The 13,294-nt window shown below is 48.8% G+C and overlaps 4 protein-coding genes and 1 non-coding gene across 5 annotated transcripts; 2 read left to right on the forward strand and 3 right to left on the reverse strand.

Annotated features, from left to right (window-relative positions):
• Window positions 1-569: 569 nt before the first annotated feature.
• Aud_008100 (class I SAM-dependent methyltransferase) lies at window positions 570-1,835 on the reverse strand (the record flags this gene model as incomplete). The annotated part of the gene is made up of 2 exons (XM_043292984.1): window positions 570-1,461; window positions 1,606-1,835. 2 exons carry the CDS (start codon window positions 1,833-1,835, stop codon window positions 570-572), a joined length of 1,122 nt encoding a protein of 373 aa, XP_043148919.1.
• A 6,804-nt stretch (window positions 1,836-8,639) lies between these two features.
• Aud_008101 (WD repeat protein) lies at window positions 8,640-10,027 on the forward strand (the record flags this gene model as incomplete). The annotated part of the gene is made up of 6 exons (XM_043292985.1): window positions 8,640-8,958; window positions 9,018-9,117; window positions 9,179-9,245; window positions 9,301-9,638; window positions 9,700-9,823; window positions 9,878-10,027. The coding sequence occupies 6 exons, from the start codon at window positions 8,640-8,642 to the stop codon at window positions 10,025-10,027; spliced, it is 1,098 nt and encodes a 365-aa protein (XP_043148920.1).
• Window positions 10,028-10,357: 330 nt separating this feature from the next.
• Window positions 10,358-10,455, reverse strand: Aud_008102. Its single transcript has one exon. It is a non-coding gene; the product is annotated as a tRNA-Val (tRNA).
• Window positions 10,456-10,851: 396 nt separating this feature from the next.
• On the forward strand, window positions 10,852-11,718 carry Aud_008103 (uncharacterized protein; the record flags this gene model as incomplete). The annotated part of the gene is made up of 1 exon (XM_043292986.1): window positions 10,852-11,718. One exon carries the CDS (start codon window positions 10,852-10,854, stop codon window positions 11,716-11,718), a length of 867 nt encoding a protein of 288 aa, XP_043148921.1.
• Window positions 11,719-11,851: 133 nt separating this feature from the next.
• Window positions 11,852-13,136, reverse strand: Aud_008104 (tRNA guanylyltransferase; the record flags this gene model as incomplete). Its single annotated transcript, XM_043292987.1, has 8 exons — window positions 11,852-12,076; window positions 12,131-12,235; window positions 12,290-12,378; window positions 12,432-12,607; window positions 12,689-12,733; window positions 12,787-12,918; window positions 12,978-13,067; window positions 13,123-13,136. The coding sequence occupies 8 exons, from the start codon at window positions 13,134-13,136 to the stop codon at window positions 11,852-11,854; spliced, it is 876 nt and encodes a 291-aa protein (XP_043148922.1).
• Between the last annotated feature and the right edge of the window lie 158 nt (window positions 13,137-13,294).

A 13,294-nucleotide genomic window follows, 5' to 3' on the forward strand; every position in this document is an offset into this window, starting at 1 on the left:
TCCCTCTCAGCGAGATCTGGTTCGCTCCTATCTTCTTCTGTCCAACCAGTGCAAGTGTCCTTATCAGAGCAATCCCATGTCTCTGGTGCCATGATGTCAGTCGATTATGACTTCCGCGGCATTGGTTGTGATGTGGCGGCACCGAAATTGGGTTACGTATGATGTATGTCTTGACCGTTTAGAAAGTCCTCAAAAGCCAACAATCGGGCTTTCTGACGGACAGGAAACGGGGTAAGCCTTCGTTCCAGAATTTTCATGCGAGCTTTCAGAGGTTTCCGCGTGCGCATGAATCTGGAATTGAACGAGGAAGGAGGGCCAGTCATGGGAGTTGGCGACCGAGATTCTGATGTTTGTGGGTTTGCAGGGTGTGTGCCGTGTGGGTCGCACTGCTCTCTGAAATGCTTAGTACAGTTTTATAACAAGAATAAAGCGAGATGAAGGAAGAAGATTGCTTGGATCGTTTTCTAAGCACGATCGGTGGTTCAATCCGAGGGTGGAGATCCGTATTCATGGCGCGCAGTTTAGTAACCATGATCTGACAGGATAGAAGGATGCAAGATTGGTCTCGGTCAATTGGCGAGGGGCTTTCGAGCCTGGTATATATGCAGTATGTTGTAAGTATGAATTTCTTTATTGAAAGCTTCCGACTTGACGTCGGCTGCTATTTGCTTGATTCGTTCGATAGGCCAACCAAACACACGGCTGAAAGGAGCCAGGCTCATCGTCTCAATACTCTCCGAGATGGCAAGGTTATACCAACGAGCCACTCTTCTTTCATGCTCGTCCTGATGCCAAGGGTTGAGAGGGAGTCCAACCATTTGATGGTCAATTTCAGTAAATCCGGCCTCCTGCAGATTTCGAATCGTTTCACGCGAATTGTGGGCGACCGGCCGCATGGTTTCCTCTGTGGCTTGTTTCAATAACTGGTACCATTGTCGAATAGCCAAGCCTTCCAAAGAGCGATCATCGCAACGGGGTTCGAAATCGATTTCCACCTGCTCAAACCAGGCACCGGGACGAAGATGGGAATAAATCCTCCGGTAGAGGTTGGGCCAACTTGCGACGCTGCCAGAGCCCATCTGCATATGAACCAGATCCCACGAATCCTCCCCAAGAGCCCAAAGGCATTCAAAGTCGAACGGCGCATAGAAGTCGCAATTTCTCGGATGATTGGGAGGCTGTATGGGGGCCAGATCTACCCCAACGACGAAGGCCTCTGGATACTTGTTGGCCACATCGATCGCCCAAATCCCTGTCCCACATCCCAAATCGAGAAACCGGCCGTTGGTGGGATGAGGAGCATAGATCAAGCCGTCCGAGACTCTCGCCACAGTGAAAAGCTTGTGGAAGATATCTAGACGATCCTGCTCCTGCTCGTCGCACGGCAACATGTAGATTCCTTTGCGGTATCCATGATACGTTCGTCCGTTCTCCTGATAGCAAGGGTATCTGTCAGGATTCCTAAAGGGAGAAGAGAGGAAAAGGAAGGTTGTATATTAGTCACCCAATGGTAACGAATTTGCAATATTAACAGCTTTGACGACAGGCAAAGGGAGGGAAATTAAGAATATGAGAGGAAAAGGAAGAAGGGAAAGAGTGATATACTTGCTACTGGTAGAGTTAATGCTTGGGGATCCATTGGCATGCCAACGACCAGCGGCCGGGTCTCTCTCTGCAGCCGGCCCCCTGTCTGTGATTGTATAGATGTCCATGGCATCAGAGTTGTTTCTTGAGCGGCCTAAGGCATTGAAATCTGTCGAAATAGATCCGCGAATGTTAAGTGGCGGGGAGGCCACCGTCGGAGGTCGCTGTCCACCCTGCCCGTTGAGAAACATCAGGTCGAGGAGGGCCAATCGAATTTGGGAAAAGAAGGAAAAAAAGAAAGAGAATAGTATGTTGGCGAGGGTAAAGAAGGAAAACACAATGTTGACTCGTCAGGAATCTGTCGTGGAGAAATATAGCGATAGAAGATATGGTGGCTATTATCACAGATCAAAGCGAACATATACGAAGGAGGACAAGGCTGAGCACAGCGGCTGCAGAAAGACTGCATAGAAGAATGGACAAGTTGATCGAAGGGCGCGAGAGGTCTTTTTGGTGAGAAAGAAACACATAGGATCATCACACACAACACACGCACGCAGCAAGAATACGTAAGATTCCGCGATACACGGCACTCTTGAACTCAGCTGCACTGAACACCCAACGACAGAATCAGAAGGTGGTCAGCTTAGCATTTGGGAGGCAAAAGGTGACAACAGACCTGAAGCGCCGCGGCTGCCTCAGCGCGGAAGACCCAAGCCTCTGAGTAACCACACAAGAACAGTCACGACGCGACCATGCAGGACTCTGGCTCAATGGACTCTATCGTCTGGATGTAGGCAAGCACGGTCAATGTATCTAATGGATTATTGAATCAAGATCAACCATGGATCGATGATGGACGATCAAGGAAGAACCTATTGAGATGGAGCGAGGGGCGGTAAATTAATGCAAGAAGTGTAAATGACGGAGAAGGACAATAAATATAAAAATAAATAAAAATGAAATATTATTTAGTACAGGGGAAAACAAAGAAAGTGTACCATAATATGATAATTATAACGATAGAAAAAGAAGAAAATAAATAAATCAAACGAAGAGAACAGTGCGAAGTTGAAGAAGAGATGAAAGGACTAAGGAGTAAGGCAAAGCACAGCAACCAAGGCTTTAAGGTTGTGCAACCGCTGTCTCCCTACCCGTCAGGCCCACGGGCGCGAAGGCGGGGCGGTTGGGAAGGGCCCAGTGTTGGACTGATCGGTCAGCCTGAGGCGCCAATTTGTTCAGCGAGGGTGGAAACAGAGAGAACGAAGAAGAGAGAGGGACTGCAAGGTATGGTAGATGAGGTACTCTGTCTCATGTATGAGTAAGAGATATGATTCGATATATACTTAAGCTGGTCTGATGGTTGGTTACATAGCCTTTAGTGCACGAGTTGATTAAATAGCTACGTAGAGTATGAAAAGGGGCAAGTTGATGGTAAAATCAGACAAAATGATTAAGAATATAATAATAATAGGGCAGTTATAATTAGAGGCATTATTATCATGATGTCAAAGGAAGAGACTGCCTATGGAGCAAGGTACCAACCTAATACCAACTGACTGACCTATTGTAAGTCTATCAACGACGCAACCAAGACACTGCCAATGCAGACGACGGAACCATTTTCAGCGCTACTCAGAGACTTTTTTCTGGATTGAATTTCCAGGAGAACTCTCGGTTATGCTCCATGATCTGACCACATTGCTCTTCTCTAGTGCTCGAGGACCAAAGCACACTCCACTAGTCGTAGGATTAGACAGGGTCTCTGATGGCTGTTTGTCTAACTCTAATCAAGCGAATAGCGAATAATATGAATGCCTCAAAGACAGTGTTCCCATCGCTATTGATTGAGACTAGTAGATATTTTGGCCCTCAACAGTGCTCTACTTAGTCAGGGATCAGATTCAGGTGCAGCGTTCCACAGACTTCAGTGCATCAACAGGGGGCTGCATCCTGGGAGACCTACGACCCATGTATGTACCTCCCTTTTGCATAAGGACATAGTATGCTCATCTCACGCATCGACCCTGTACAGAAGACATCCAGGCAGTTCCTGGTCTGGTATCTATGTGATATCTATACTTAAAGCCTTAAAACATACTTTTTCTACATTTTCTTACTTGAGACTAGGGCCCATCAGTACCCAGGTTTTCGGGCCCGCACAGAGAAAATTAAATTTGAAAGCAACCTTGCACTTGCGAGTGCCAACAAACTAGCAAGGACGTATGGAGGAAAATGGCGGTAAACCCGCTTTAGCGGGTGTCAACCCTGGTACTGTTGGTTTGGGGAATACCTTCCCAGACAATATGGCTCGTTTATTCTCTGTTCTTTGAACTGTTAAGGGCGTAGAATCCCGTCATCATGACTTGTGTCTGCCAACTGTTAAAGATAGTCCCCACTAGTAAGACTATTTAGGTTGTAGTCTCTACGTCCTCTCGCGGTCCAGGTACAGTGGGTAGTGAGTACTCGACAATGGAAAAGAGTGGGTTACCAACATCCTGGATATCGAAGGGAACTAAGGGTTGTACTAAACTTCGGAGGAAAAGATAGCGTAACTGTTTCCGTCAATAGTACTAAGGTAGTAAGGAGGGGTTCTGATTTCATTTCATTTCTGATTGTTTTTGTTCGAAATGGGTATCTCCTGGGTCCCACCAAAACCACCAGAGTTCCCGCTCAAAGTCAAAAGGACAAAGAACCAAAAAATGACTTCCGGGCGGGACGCGGACCGTCGTCCACTCTTGGTCAAAGTCAAATTGTCCAATTGCAGTGGATTATTTTTCCGCAGCTAGACTCTCTTGGTTCAGGCCTGGATGAGCAGTAAGGTATTACTAACTACCCGACGGAGTCCAGAGTCAAACCTAGGTACCTATCTTGGCAGATACTGGGAGCAGTGAACACAATAATTATGAGTACAGTCTGTTATGGTCAGTCTGGTGAGACCTACTTGGTAGTCTCACTAGGTAAGTATCAGGTAAGTGCGGTAGGGATGAATCAGAGATGCCATCTCTCAGACTTCGACTCTTACTGTACTCCGTATTCAATATATCCTCGTTGTCATCACCCATCAAGGCGTAATCCTACTGCTAAACTTCTTTTAGTTTCTGCCACTCAGAACTCAACTAATCAGCTTATATGGTCGTGTTCCCAACACTCTGGTTGAAGGATCCGAAGCTTTTCGGATGTCATTCCTCTTCGAGGACTTCTGCTACGATGCTACTCCTAGTGCCCGTGAACCTCAACGCTGAATCTCATTACTAATTCGCAAGCTCCATGTCATTGCTAAGTATCTACTCCGTACCTAGTTTACCGAAGAATTATCTTTTTTACTAATACGTAGTAGGAACCTAACTTATTTTTCTCTGGATCAACCGCTTGGAGCCCACGACGTTGCATGCATCCGCTCCGAAGTGGATCACAGTTGTCGCTTACTGTGGCCTGTATCTACCTATCCGTCGACTGTCTCGAATAGGTCCATGGAAAGGGGACCAAAAATACCAACCACAATCATACCATGCCTTGGTGAAGATTACAACCTGAGCCTGGAAAATCAAGAAGTCAGTCACAAAATCATGTGAACCATTGACAATAAAGTTCAGGCAATTGGGGATCAATCAGCACACTGTAGCAGAGGTGCAGCTACAGGATTAAATGATGAATCACTTTCTACCAAATAAGGGCTAATGTTGTCAGATAAATATCTGTAGATTCCGGAAACTTTGGATCTGCCCTCCTAGGCAGAGCGCACCGTGCGCGTAGGACAACAATCAGAGATTGTTGTCATTGACTGATAGGTTTAGGCCTTCGACTTCGTTGTATGCGGAGTTTTCGGTCTTGAGAGCCCCCGTCTCGAACCTTTCTACAGAGATACTCCGCAGCTACCGATTACCTAGTCTAGTAACAAGTACAACTACGTAGGCTCGTAGCAGCAAAATAAACTTTGCGTACCTTTGATGCATGTGACGAGTGACAACTTACTCCGTACATCTCTCACTAATTTCCCAGGATGATTGAGTGAAATAAATTGATTTGCACACCGCTTCCCAGACTGTCGGGTCCAAGGCTGTAGGCTGCAACCGTATTCCGTCACTCTTATCGTAAGCGAGCGCTCGGAACCAAATACCTTACCTAGGTACCTACGCTGATTGGACGTACATGGTTGGTAAATCATGGAGTGCAGATCCTGTCGAATGAAGCTGCCCGGGTCTCTTATTGCTAATGCGTGCCTAAGATACCTAGGTCCTAGGGTGCTTTGCGGACAGTCAAGTGCAGTATCTTACCGTGCCTTCAAGCAGGAGATCAGCACATTGAGTAGTCAAGAGGTCCATGCTACTGAGGGATTATCTCAGTAGGAGTAGGGAACTACGTTACTATATAACAGTAAACCTCCCTATCCACACTTAAATTAAATCTGCTTGTATTTTCACCAATCTCGACTGATCACCACTGAACTTAGTAGATATTTAGTGTCCGTCACACTCCAGATCTCCATTCAAGACTGATTAACGGAAATATCTACCGCGCGTTTCTTCATTCGTCTCTCGTCCTCTCGGCTCGCCGACCCACAACAATCTAACCCAGTCTCAACTCCTTCCTCATCTAGTCCGGTTACTATCTACGCGGCTCATGTTTCAAACCGCACGGCGTTTACAGCGAGAATCATCATGCATCTTCTTGTAGGTAGCCATCGACGAAAGTTCGGTAACGCATCATCGATCGAGAATAAGCGCCGTTGCTCTCGAGCAATGTGCGGAGCCCAAGACGAGTCATGAAAGCCCTAAAGTCCTTTGCTGCAGCACAAGGGTTACTCATGACTCCTGTGGGGTCGTCAAGTTGTATTCTCTCCCACGCTGGCATCCACATCTTCCGGTCTAGAGTCAGATCACCGGACAGATGCCCTTAGAAGCGCCACAGGCCGGCGGATCTTGAGGACAATAAATTGTTTGAAAGCCTCGACCCCTTTTGCAAATCTGGATCCCCTATCAGCTAGTCAAATAGTACACAACGCGTGCCGCTGTTCCAAGTTTTCACTCCGTGACATCACTGTAAGTGACCGCTGCATTGAACGAGGTCCCAGAAGGTCCAAAGAAGAATTCGGCATCAAAACAGTGTTAAGATCGACGCTCAGCATGGAACACATCCTCTCGCAAAGTTTAAATTCTTCTGGCCAGCTACAGACAAGATAGCCGTCTTCACCTCGCAGAAGGAGGATGCTTGCTCGAGCCACAAACGCCACGACCAATCATCTGAGTGCATCTAGAACTCGGCAACGAGTTGCCTTGCACCGGGAAGGTTACATGAAAGGATGCCACCGCTCCATTAAGGAACTAACTCTTCCTGGACATCTCCTCGACAGAAAAAATCACAGGTCGACGCGACGGTGCTGACCGCCCAAGTCGTCTGTACGTACTGGGAAACTTGAAACGCTCCATTTGCGGCTGTGCATATGTAGCTAGATGCATTCGGCGACGGGACCTGGACAGACCAGGTGAAGGGCCAACTCGATTCGCCTTTGCTTCCCACTATGTCTCCACCCAGGTATGACGCTCCGATTAAGCTCTCTCAGCGATCGACCAATCCCAATGGCAAATCTCTCAGCATTCAGTAAGAAGAATTGATTGGGCTTAACCAGCAGAGACTATGGACCAAAATTGTGGACAGGATACAGCCATTGAGTAGCTCATGCGTGTCACTTTTGAGCACGCGAATGGGACCGGGCCCAGCGTGTCACACAGCCCGTCATGGAAGCCACAAACGGACGGTGACACAGAGTCGCAATCCTATTCCGTTGCCTGGGTCGATCTTTCGACAATTCTTTCGAAAATAGCCAATTCAGTCAGGTCTCCTTCTGATTTTCATTTTTTCCCCCTTTTGTGCGCCGTCGCAGAACCGAGAAGCTTTTCCCGGAGGTCACCTAAAGACCATAGGGTAAGCAAACGATGTCGATCTTGCGTCCAGCAGCAATGATGGCAATCCTGGCCGCAGGCAGGGGTGCTTGTTGAAGAGACCACTACCCTATACACATCGCCGAGTTCCAACGACTCCACGTTGCACACATGCTTGATGTCATTTGTGGGAAAAGGGAAAAGAGAAGGAGATGGAGCAGGTCTCGTCCGTCCAACGGCTGGCACCACTTCTTCAAGGAACTGGGGCCCGCTTGAAAAGTCAAAGGTCCACGTCTGCAGGGCAGCGCCATGAAGTTTCCTAAGGCTGACATTCTTAGCGTACCTACGCTGAACTTGTATATGACCCTATGGGCCATTATTACCATGCAACAAGGGATCGACTGCATACCCAGGCTACATTGAGGACGCTTCAAATGGGTTTGACTCTGAAGTCGAGGCAAGGAAGGTGAAAGAGAGAAGTCAGTTATGGGACTAGGAGCTGCCTTTCGTAGACTTCCGGCCGATTAACAACCTGACGATACCTGGTGGAATTGTCTTGTTTATTGTTACAGTGAGAGCATTTTCGAGACAAAGACAACAACATTCTAGCAATTCTTGGCTTCCCGTCCTGGGATCCAGCCCAGCTAAGCGAAACCAAAAAACAAAGCTCGGTGAAAGAGAAAAAAAAAAAATAAATTGAATGATGCATCCTCTTGAATACATTATTATTATGCTTGGTTGCATTGTCGTTTCCTGATAATTTGATGCGCTCAGCGAAACGCGAACATGTATGGAGTGGTAAAAATGTACGGGGAAAGTAGAAAAAATCAGAACTATGGAGAAAATCAAATTTTCTGCCCGCAGCATCACCACCAGCTTGATATACAAACCTCTGTCAGCCACCACCTCTCAACAGAATCAGCATAACAGACATCCGAAGGGCCGCTCTCCAGGCAAAACCCTAGCCTGGCTTGGCTCACTACTTGAAATCAAACCATAGATACGGAGTACAGAGTACCTGTCAGTCACCGCGAGGTAACGGATCGGTTGATTGATCTCGACCAGAAGTCGAACACGAGTATATCTATCACGGGTCTAGTATCATCACCAGCACCCTGTATAATCGCCAACAAGTAGAAAGGCATCCTGCCGCCGGTCTTATTCCACAGCGACATGCACACACTCAAGGCCACGGCATCATCCTCGCTCAATCTGGGCCCGGGGAATTACATCTACTCGATCATTCCTGCGTCGCCTGGCTCGTTGGCGGCTATTTCATCGGATGACTCATTGCGTGTTTTTGATGCCGCCGGTCTTGGCCATGTAGCTGTGATTGCGGCGAAAGCGCATGGGAATGGGGGTGTGACGTCGCTGAGGAGGTATGGGTCTGGTCAGGATCAGCAGCTGCTAATTACGGGTGGTCGGGATGGGAAGGTGAAGCTGTGGGATTTGAGAGGGGGAAAGAGCTCGGCTGTTGTTGAGATGGAGACTGGTGAGTTGGTTTCTGGCTTGAGCTGGACTTGTGCTAACTGTTTGCTTTCTCGGGGATAGCCAGGAATGCGCCTGTGCTGTCGGTAGCTTCCTGTGCGGAGACCAACACTGTCGTTGCTGGTACGGAGCTGGTCTCCTCACAGGCTGTTGTTGCGTTTTGGTCAGTTCATGGCTGAATTGATAACATCCAGTGTCTACGCAAGCTGCTAACTGCCTCGTAGGGATATTAGATCGCCGGGGGCAACCCGGCTCCAGTATGTCGAGAGCCACAACGACGACGTGACCGAGGTGCGTATTCGTCCTACCCTCACTCTGCGCCGCGTTCCGCGCTGATGAGAACCAGCTGCAATACCACCCCGTGCGTAACAACATCTTACTGTCCGGAAGCACAGACGGACTGGTCAACATCTACGACACCACCATCACCGACGAAGACGACGCCCTGGTGCAGGTCATCAACCACGGCTCCGTCCACCACGCCGGGTTCCTTGGCGAGCGCACCATCTTCGCCCTTAGCCATGACGAGGACTTCTCCGTCCACCCGGCCACGGATCCCGACGAGCAGGCCGAGGAGCCCAAGCCCATCCAATTCGGTGATCTAAGGCAACCTCTCAACTGCGAGTATATCGCCCAGCTCTGCACCGGCAGCCAGTCGGCGTATATCGCTGCTGGACATAAACTGTGCGTCTACATCTCCTTGATCATCTCTATTGTCGGTCATATCTGACAGCTTCTCCCGCAGTGATAAACGTCTGGACCTTGTCCCGCTCATCCCCGATCCGTGGCGGTTCGACCAGGCCAACCTCTGGCGTCTTCCGGGCGCGCACGGCGAGGAGGTCGTCCGCTCAATCTACGTCGACGAGCAGGTATGTTACTTCTATTCGTGCTTCTAGATTGACCCAGTCTCACCATTCTTGCAGAGTCATTCCGTATTCACCGGAGGAGAGGATGGGTTCGTTCGTGCCTGGAAGCCAATGGATGAGGGTGAAAGTCAGGCCGAACCTACTCCATCCAAGCCTTCAAAACCAAAGGAGAAGAAACGTGACAAGGAGCGGTTCAAGCCATATTGATTGTGGCTGGTGTGGACTAGTAGATTGTAGATTATATGTCAAAAATCCTTTGAATCCTTGTGTATATTGTACAGTGGTTGGCTCAAGATCTTCTCATGGTATTGCCGAAGCAACTTGGAGTTTAGCACCATCCAAAAGGCTACTGGCAAATATATATATCCGAGTCGACAACCCAACCAACGATTACATCGAGTGGCGCAATCATATTTACTGTATCATAGATACGCTTAGCAAAAAGATCTGCTATAATAATTTGTTAGACCTGTAAGAAATCCAATCAAAAAATAAGAAAAGCGACGGAAGCGTTGAGCAGCAAAACAATAAAAAAAGTAGTCGCGCCCGGGATCGAACCGGGAACCTTCTCGGAATCCAGAAGATGCTCACAATTGACTGTGAACGAGAAATCATAACCATTAGACCACGCGACTGTTGGTTGGGATACTAAACAAACGAATATTTTATGTACAGAACCAGCTAAATCACTAGATAGGAAAACTTCAGTCATTGTCCCATCTCCGCATCCAAACTTTTTTTTTTACCCTTTGTATTCTCTGCGACGGTGTAGTCGGTAGTCTATCCCGACCGTTTCTTCACCTAATTTATTATAGCCTTCTTCCTCACTCCTCATCCTCATAAGGCGGCTATTCCCCTCCCCATCCGTCCTTTCAGGTTATTTCCTGCCTGTTTCCTAAGCGCCGTTACGCAGAAGGCAAACCTCGATGACCGCCAGAGCCGTCCATCTAAACTAACCGCCCTCCAGCCGCCTCACTAACTCCATCACACCTCTCCCCCGACCCATATTACCAAAAAAAGGTCCAACGGAAATGGACGCCCAAGCCTACCTCATCCGTCACGGCTGGTCCGGACCAGGCAACCCACTCAATCCCGACCGCCCCCAGGGAGGTGGCCTTGGTCTCACGAGACCCATTCTCGTCGCGCGGCGCTCTGGAAACCAGGGTGTGGGCAAGAAGACGACCAAGGACCCCACGAATCAGTGGTGGCTACGTGGGTTTGAGGATGCGCTGAAGGGTGTGGGGCAGGAGAGTGTCGGCGGTGCTGGGGCAGTACCGAAGCCGAATGCCTTGACGAGTGAATTGTATCGGTTCTTCGTGAGGGGGGAGGTCGTTCCTGGTACGATTGACGGGAAGAAGAAGGTGGTGGTTGTGGAAGACATTAAGAAAAAGAGGAAAAGGAAGGAGGAGAGTGAGGTTGAGGATGCTGAAGAGGCAAAGGCGCGGCGGAAGGAGGAGAAGCGGAAGAAGCGGAAGATGAAGGAGGTTTCGTCCAGTGTCGATGAGACGACTCCTGAGGGTCGAGCCGAGAGTAAAGAGGAGCGGCGACAGAGAAAGGAGGAGAAGAAGAAGAGGAGGAAACAAGAGAAGGAGCTGAGGAAGCAGGGGGAGAGCAGTGCCGGGGAGGACGAGAAGGTCGCTCGCAAGGAGAAGAAGAAAAAGGCAAAGAAGAAGACGGAAAATCCAGAAGACGAATACCCTACTCCTTCGTCTACGGAACCAGAGCAGACGGAGTCCAGCAGTGGACGGGACGAATACCCAGACACAACGGCAAAGCCGAAGAAGAGGAAGGAGAAGGAGGACTTGAAACAGGACAAAAAGGCCCGGAAGAAAGGCGCGTCGTCCGAGGAAAGCACGAAAAAGAATTCAAAAAAGTCAACAAAGTCGACAAATGAGTGATATTGGCCCACTCTTCATGTACAGATAGATTTTCGTTCATCAGATCAGATACCCATTTGGCACTGCTACGCCGACTTAATAAAAGTTCATATACCATGTCATTTTCATACTTATCGTCTTGTACCACGTAAGATCAAGCCTCGGGCAATTTACCTGGCTTGCCCGAGAGTATCCAAGGCCGCCTCTCCCAGAACTCGTCCTTGATAATGTCGACATGGTCGATGACCACCTGTGCTTTCCGTCGTAATTTACGCAGTTTGTCTTGCTGCGACTTTGAAGTTTTGCTTTCGTCCACCGGCGCCTCATCATCATCACCGTGCCTTGATTTGGACACTGGCTTGGGATCTTCCAATTGATACTGCAGAAATCCACGTTAGACGGCAATCATAATAAGGCATTCCTGCTCGCCTACCTGACGATAAAGCACACTTCCTTTTTTGAACATCTCATCCTCGTTGTTATAATTGATCCCGAACCTCTTAAAGAGGATCTCATTCTTGTCGGCTGAGACAGTCCCCTGACAGGCTCGTCAGCTCATGCGAAGTACATCATAATTCAGAAGCGCACACACCTGTAACTCTCTCTCAGCATCCGTGTTACTCATCCCTCCCTGCTGAACCATCGTCCAAAACGTCGTGTTGTAAAGATTATTGATGTGGCCTGGTTCCATCAGTGCATGACAACGGAGTACAAATCAACAAGACAAAACGCACAATCCACCTGTCTCCAACTCATATAATCGCGTAAGATCCTAGTGGACGGGTACAGGACCGCCCGGCCGTCGAACGAGGGCAGGTACGGAGGCTGCAGAGGCGTAGACGGGAAATGCGTCCCCCATTGATGGATATAATGTGCTGTAAATGTGGATACAATCGTCGTGACGAGTTTACTAACCCCCAAGATTAGTGTTTGCAGTCTCAGAGGGTCAAGTCGAGGACAAAAATGCCTCCCCTAGCTGTGGCTGACTCACGCGCTGCGTCGCTCGAATAGCTGACAGCTGGGGTGAAAAACGAAGCTACGCATGGTCAGAGGCATGAATAATGTAGACCTAGCCGGGGAGAGACAGACCTATATTCATCGCTCACGCCATAGGCGATGCACAGGTCTGGGAGTTCTTTCATAACCTCCACGGCGGCGGCGTTCATCAAGTCCAGCGCGCGGCGGTCGTTGGGTTTGATGAATCCATAGTGATCGGAAAGTCTATGTCATCTGTTATTCAGGCACATTTGGGGGAATGAAGTAGACTGGGAGGCAAATACCTGTGAAATCCTCTTCCGTCGATGCGAACCACGATCCAGGTATTCGGCAGCAAGACGTCGGGCTGCTCAAATGATTTGACGTACTCGTACCTGGTTACGCATGTCAGCTATTGCTCTATGCTCGACGAGAATCGAAGCTAAATACTTTGAGTTCGCCATATCAATAATATGTCTTGCGTATTCTTCGTTGCGAGGCTACCGTAGTCTTGTTCAGTTTCGCGGGACAGTCAAATGAATTCTCTCTGTTGTGCGGGAAGCCGTGCGGGCTACGAGAAATGAGCCATGATTGCTGCCAGATCAATCTAAGGCATTCAAAA

This window comes from Aspergillus udagawae (genome assembly GCF_001078395.1).
Source record: "Aspergillus udagawae IFM 46973 DNA, scaffold_6, whole genome shotgun sequence".
Classification (NCBI taxonomy): domain Eukaryota; kingdom Fungi; phylum Ascomycota; class Eurotiomycetes; order Eurotiales; family Aspergillaceae; genus Aspergillus; species Aspergillus udagawae.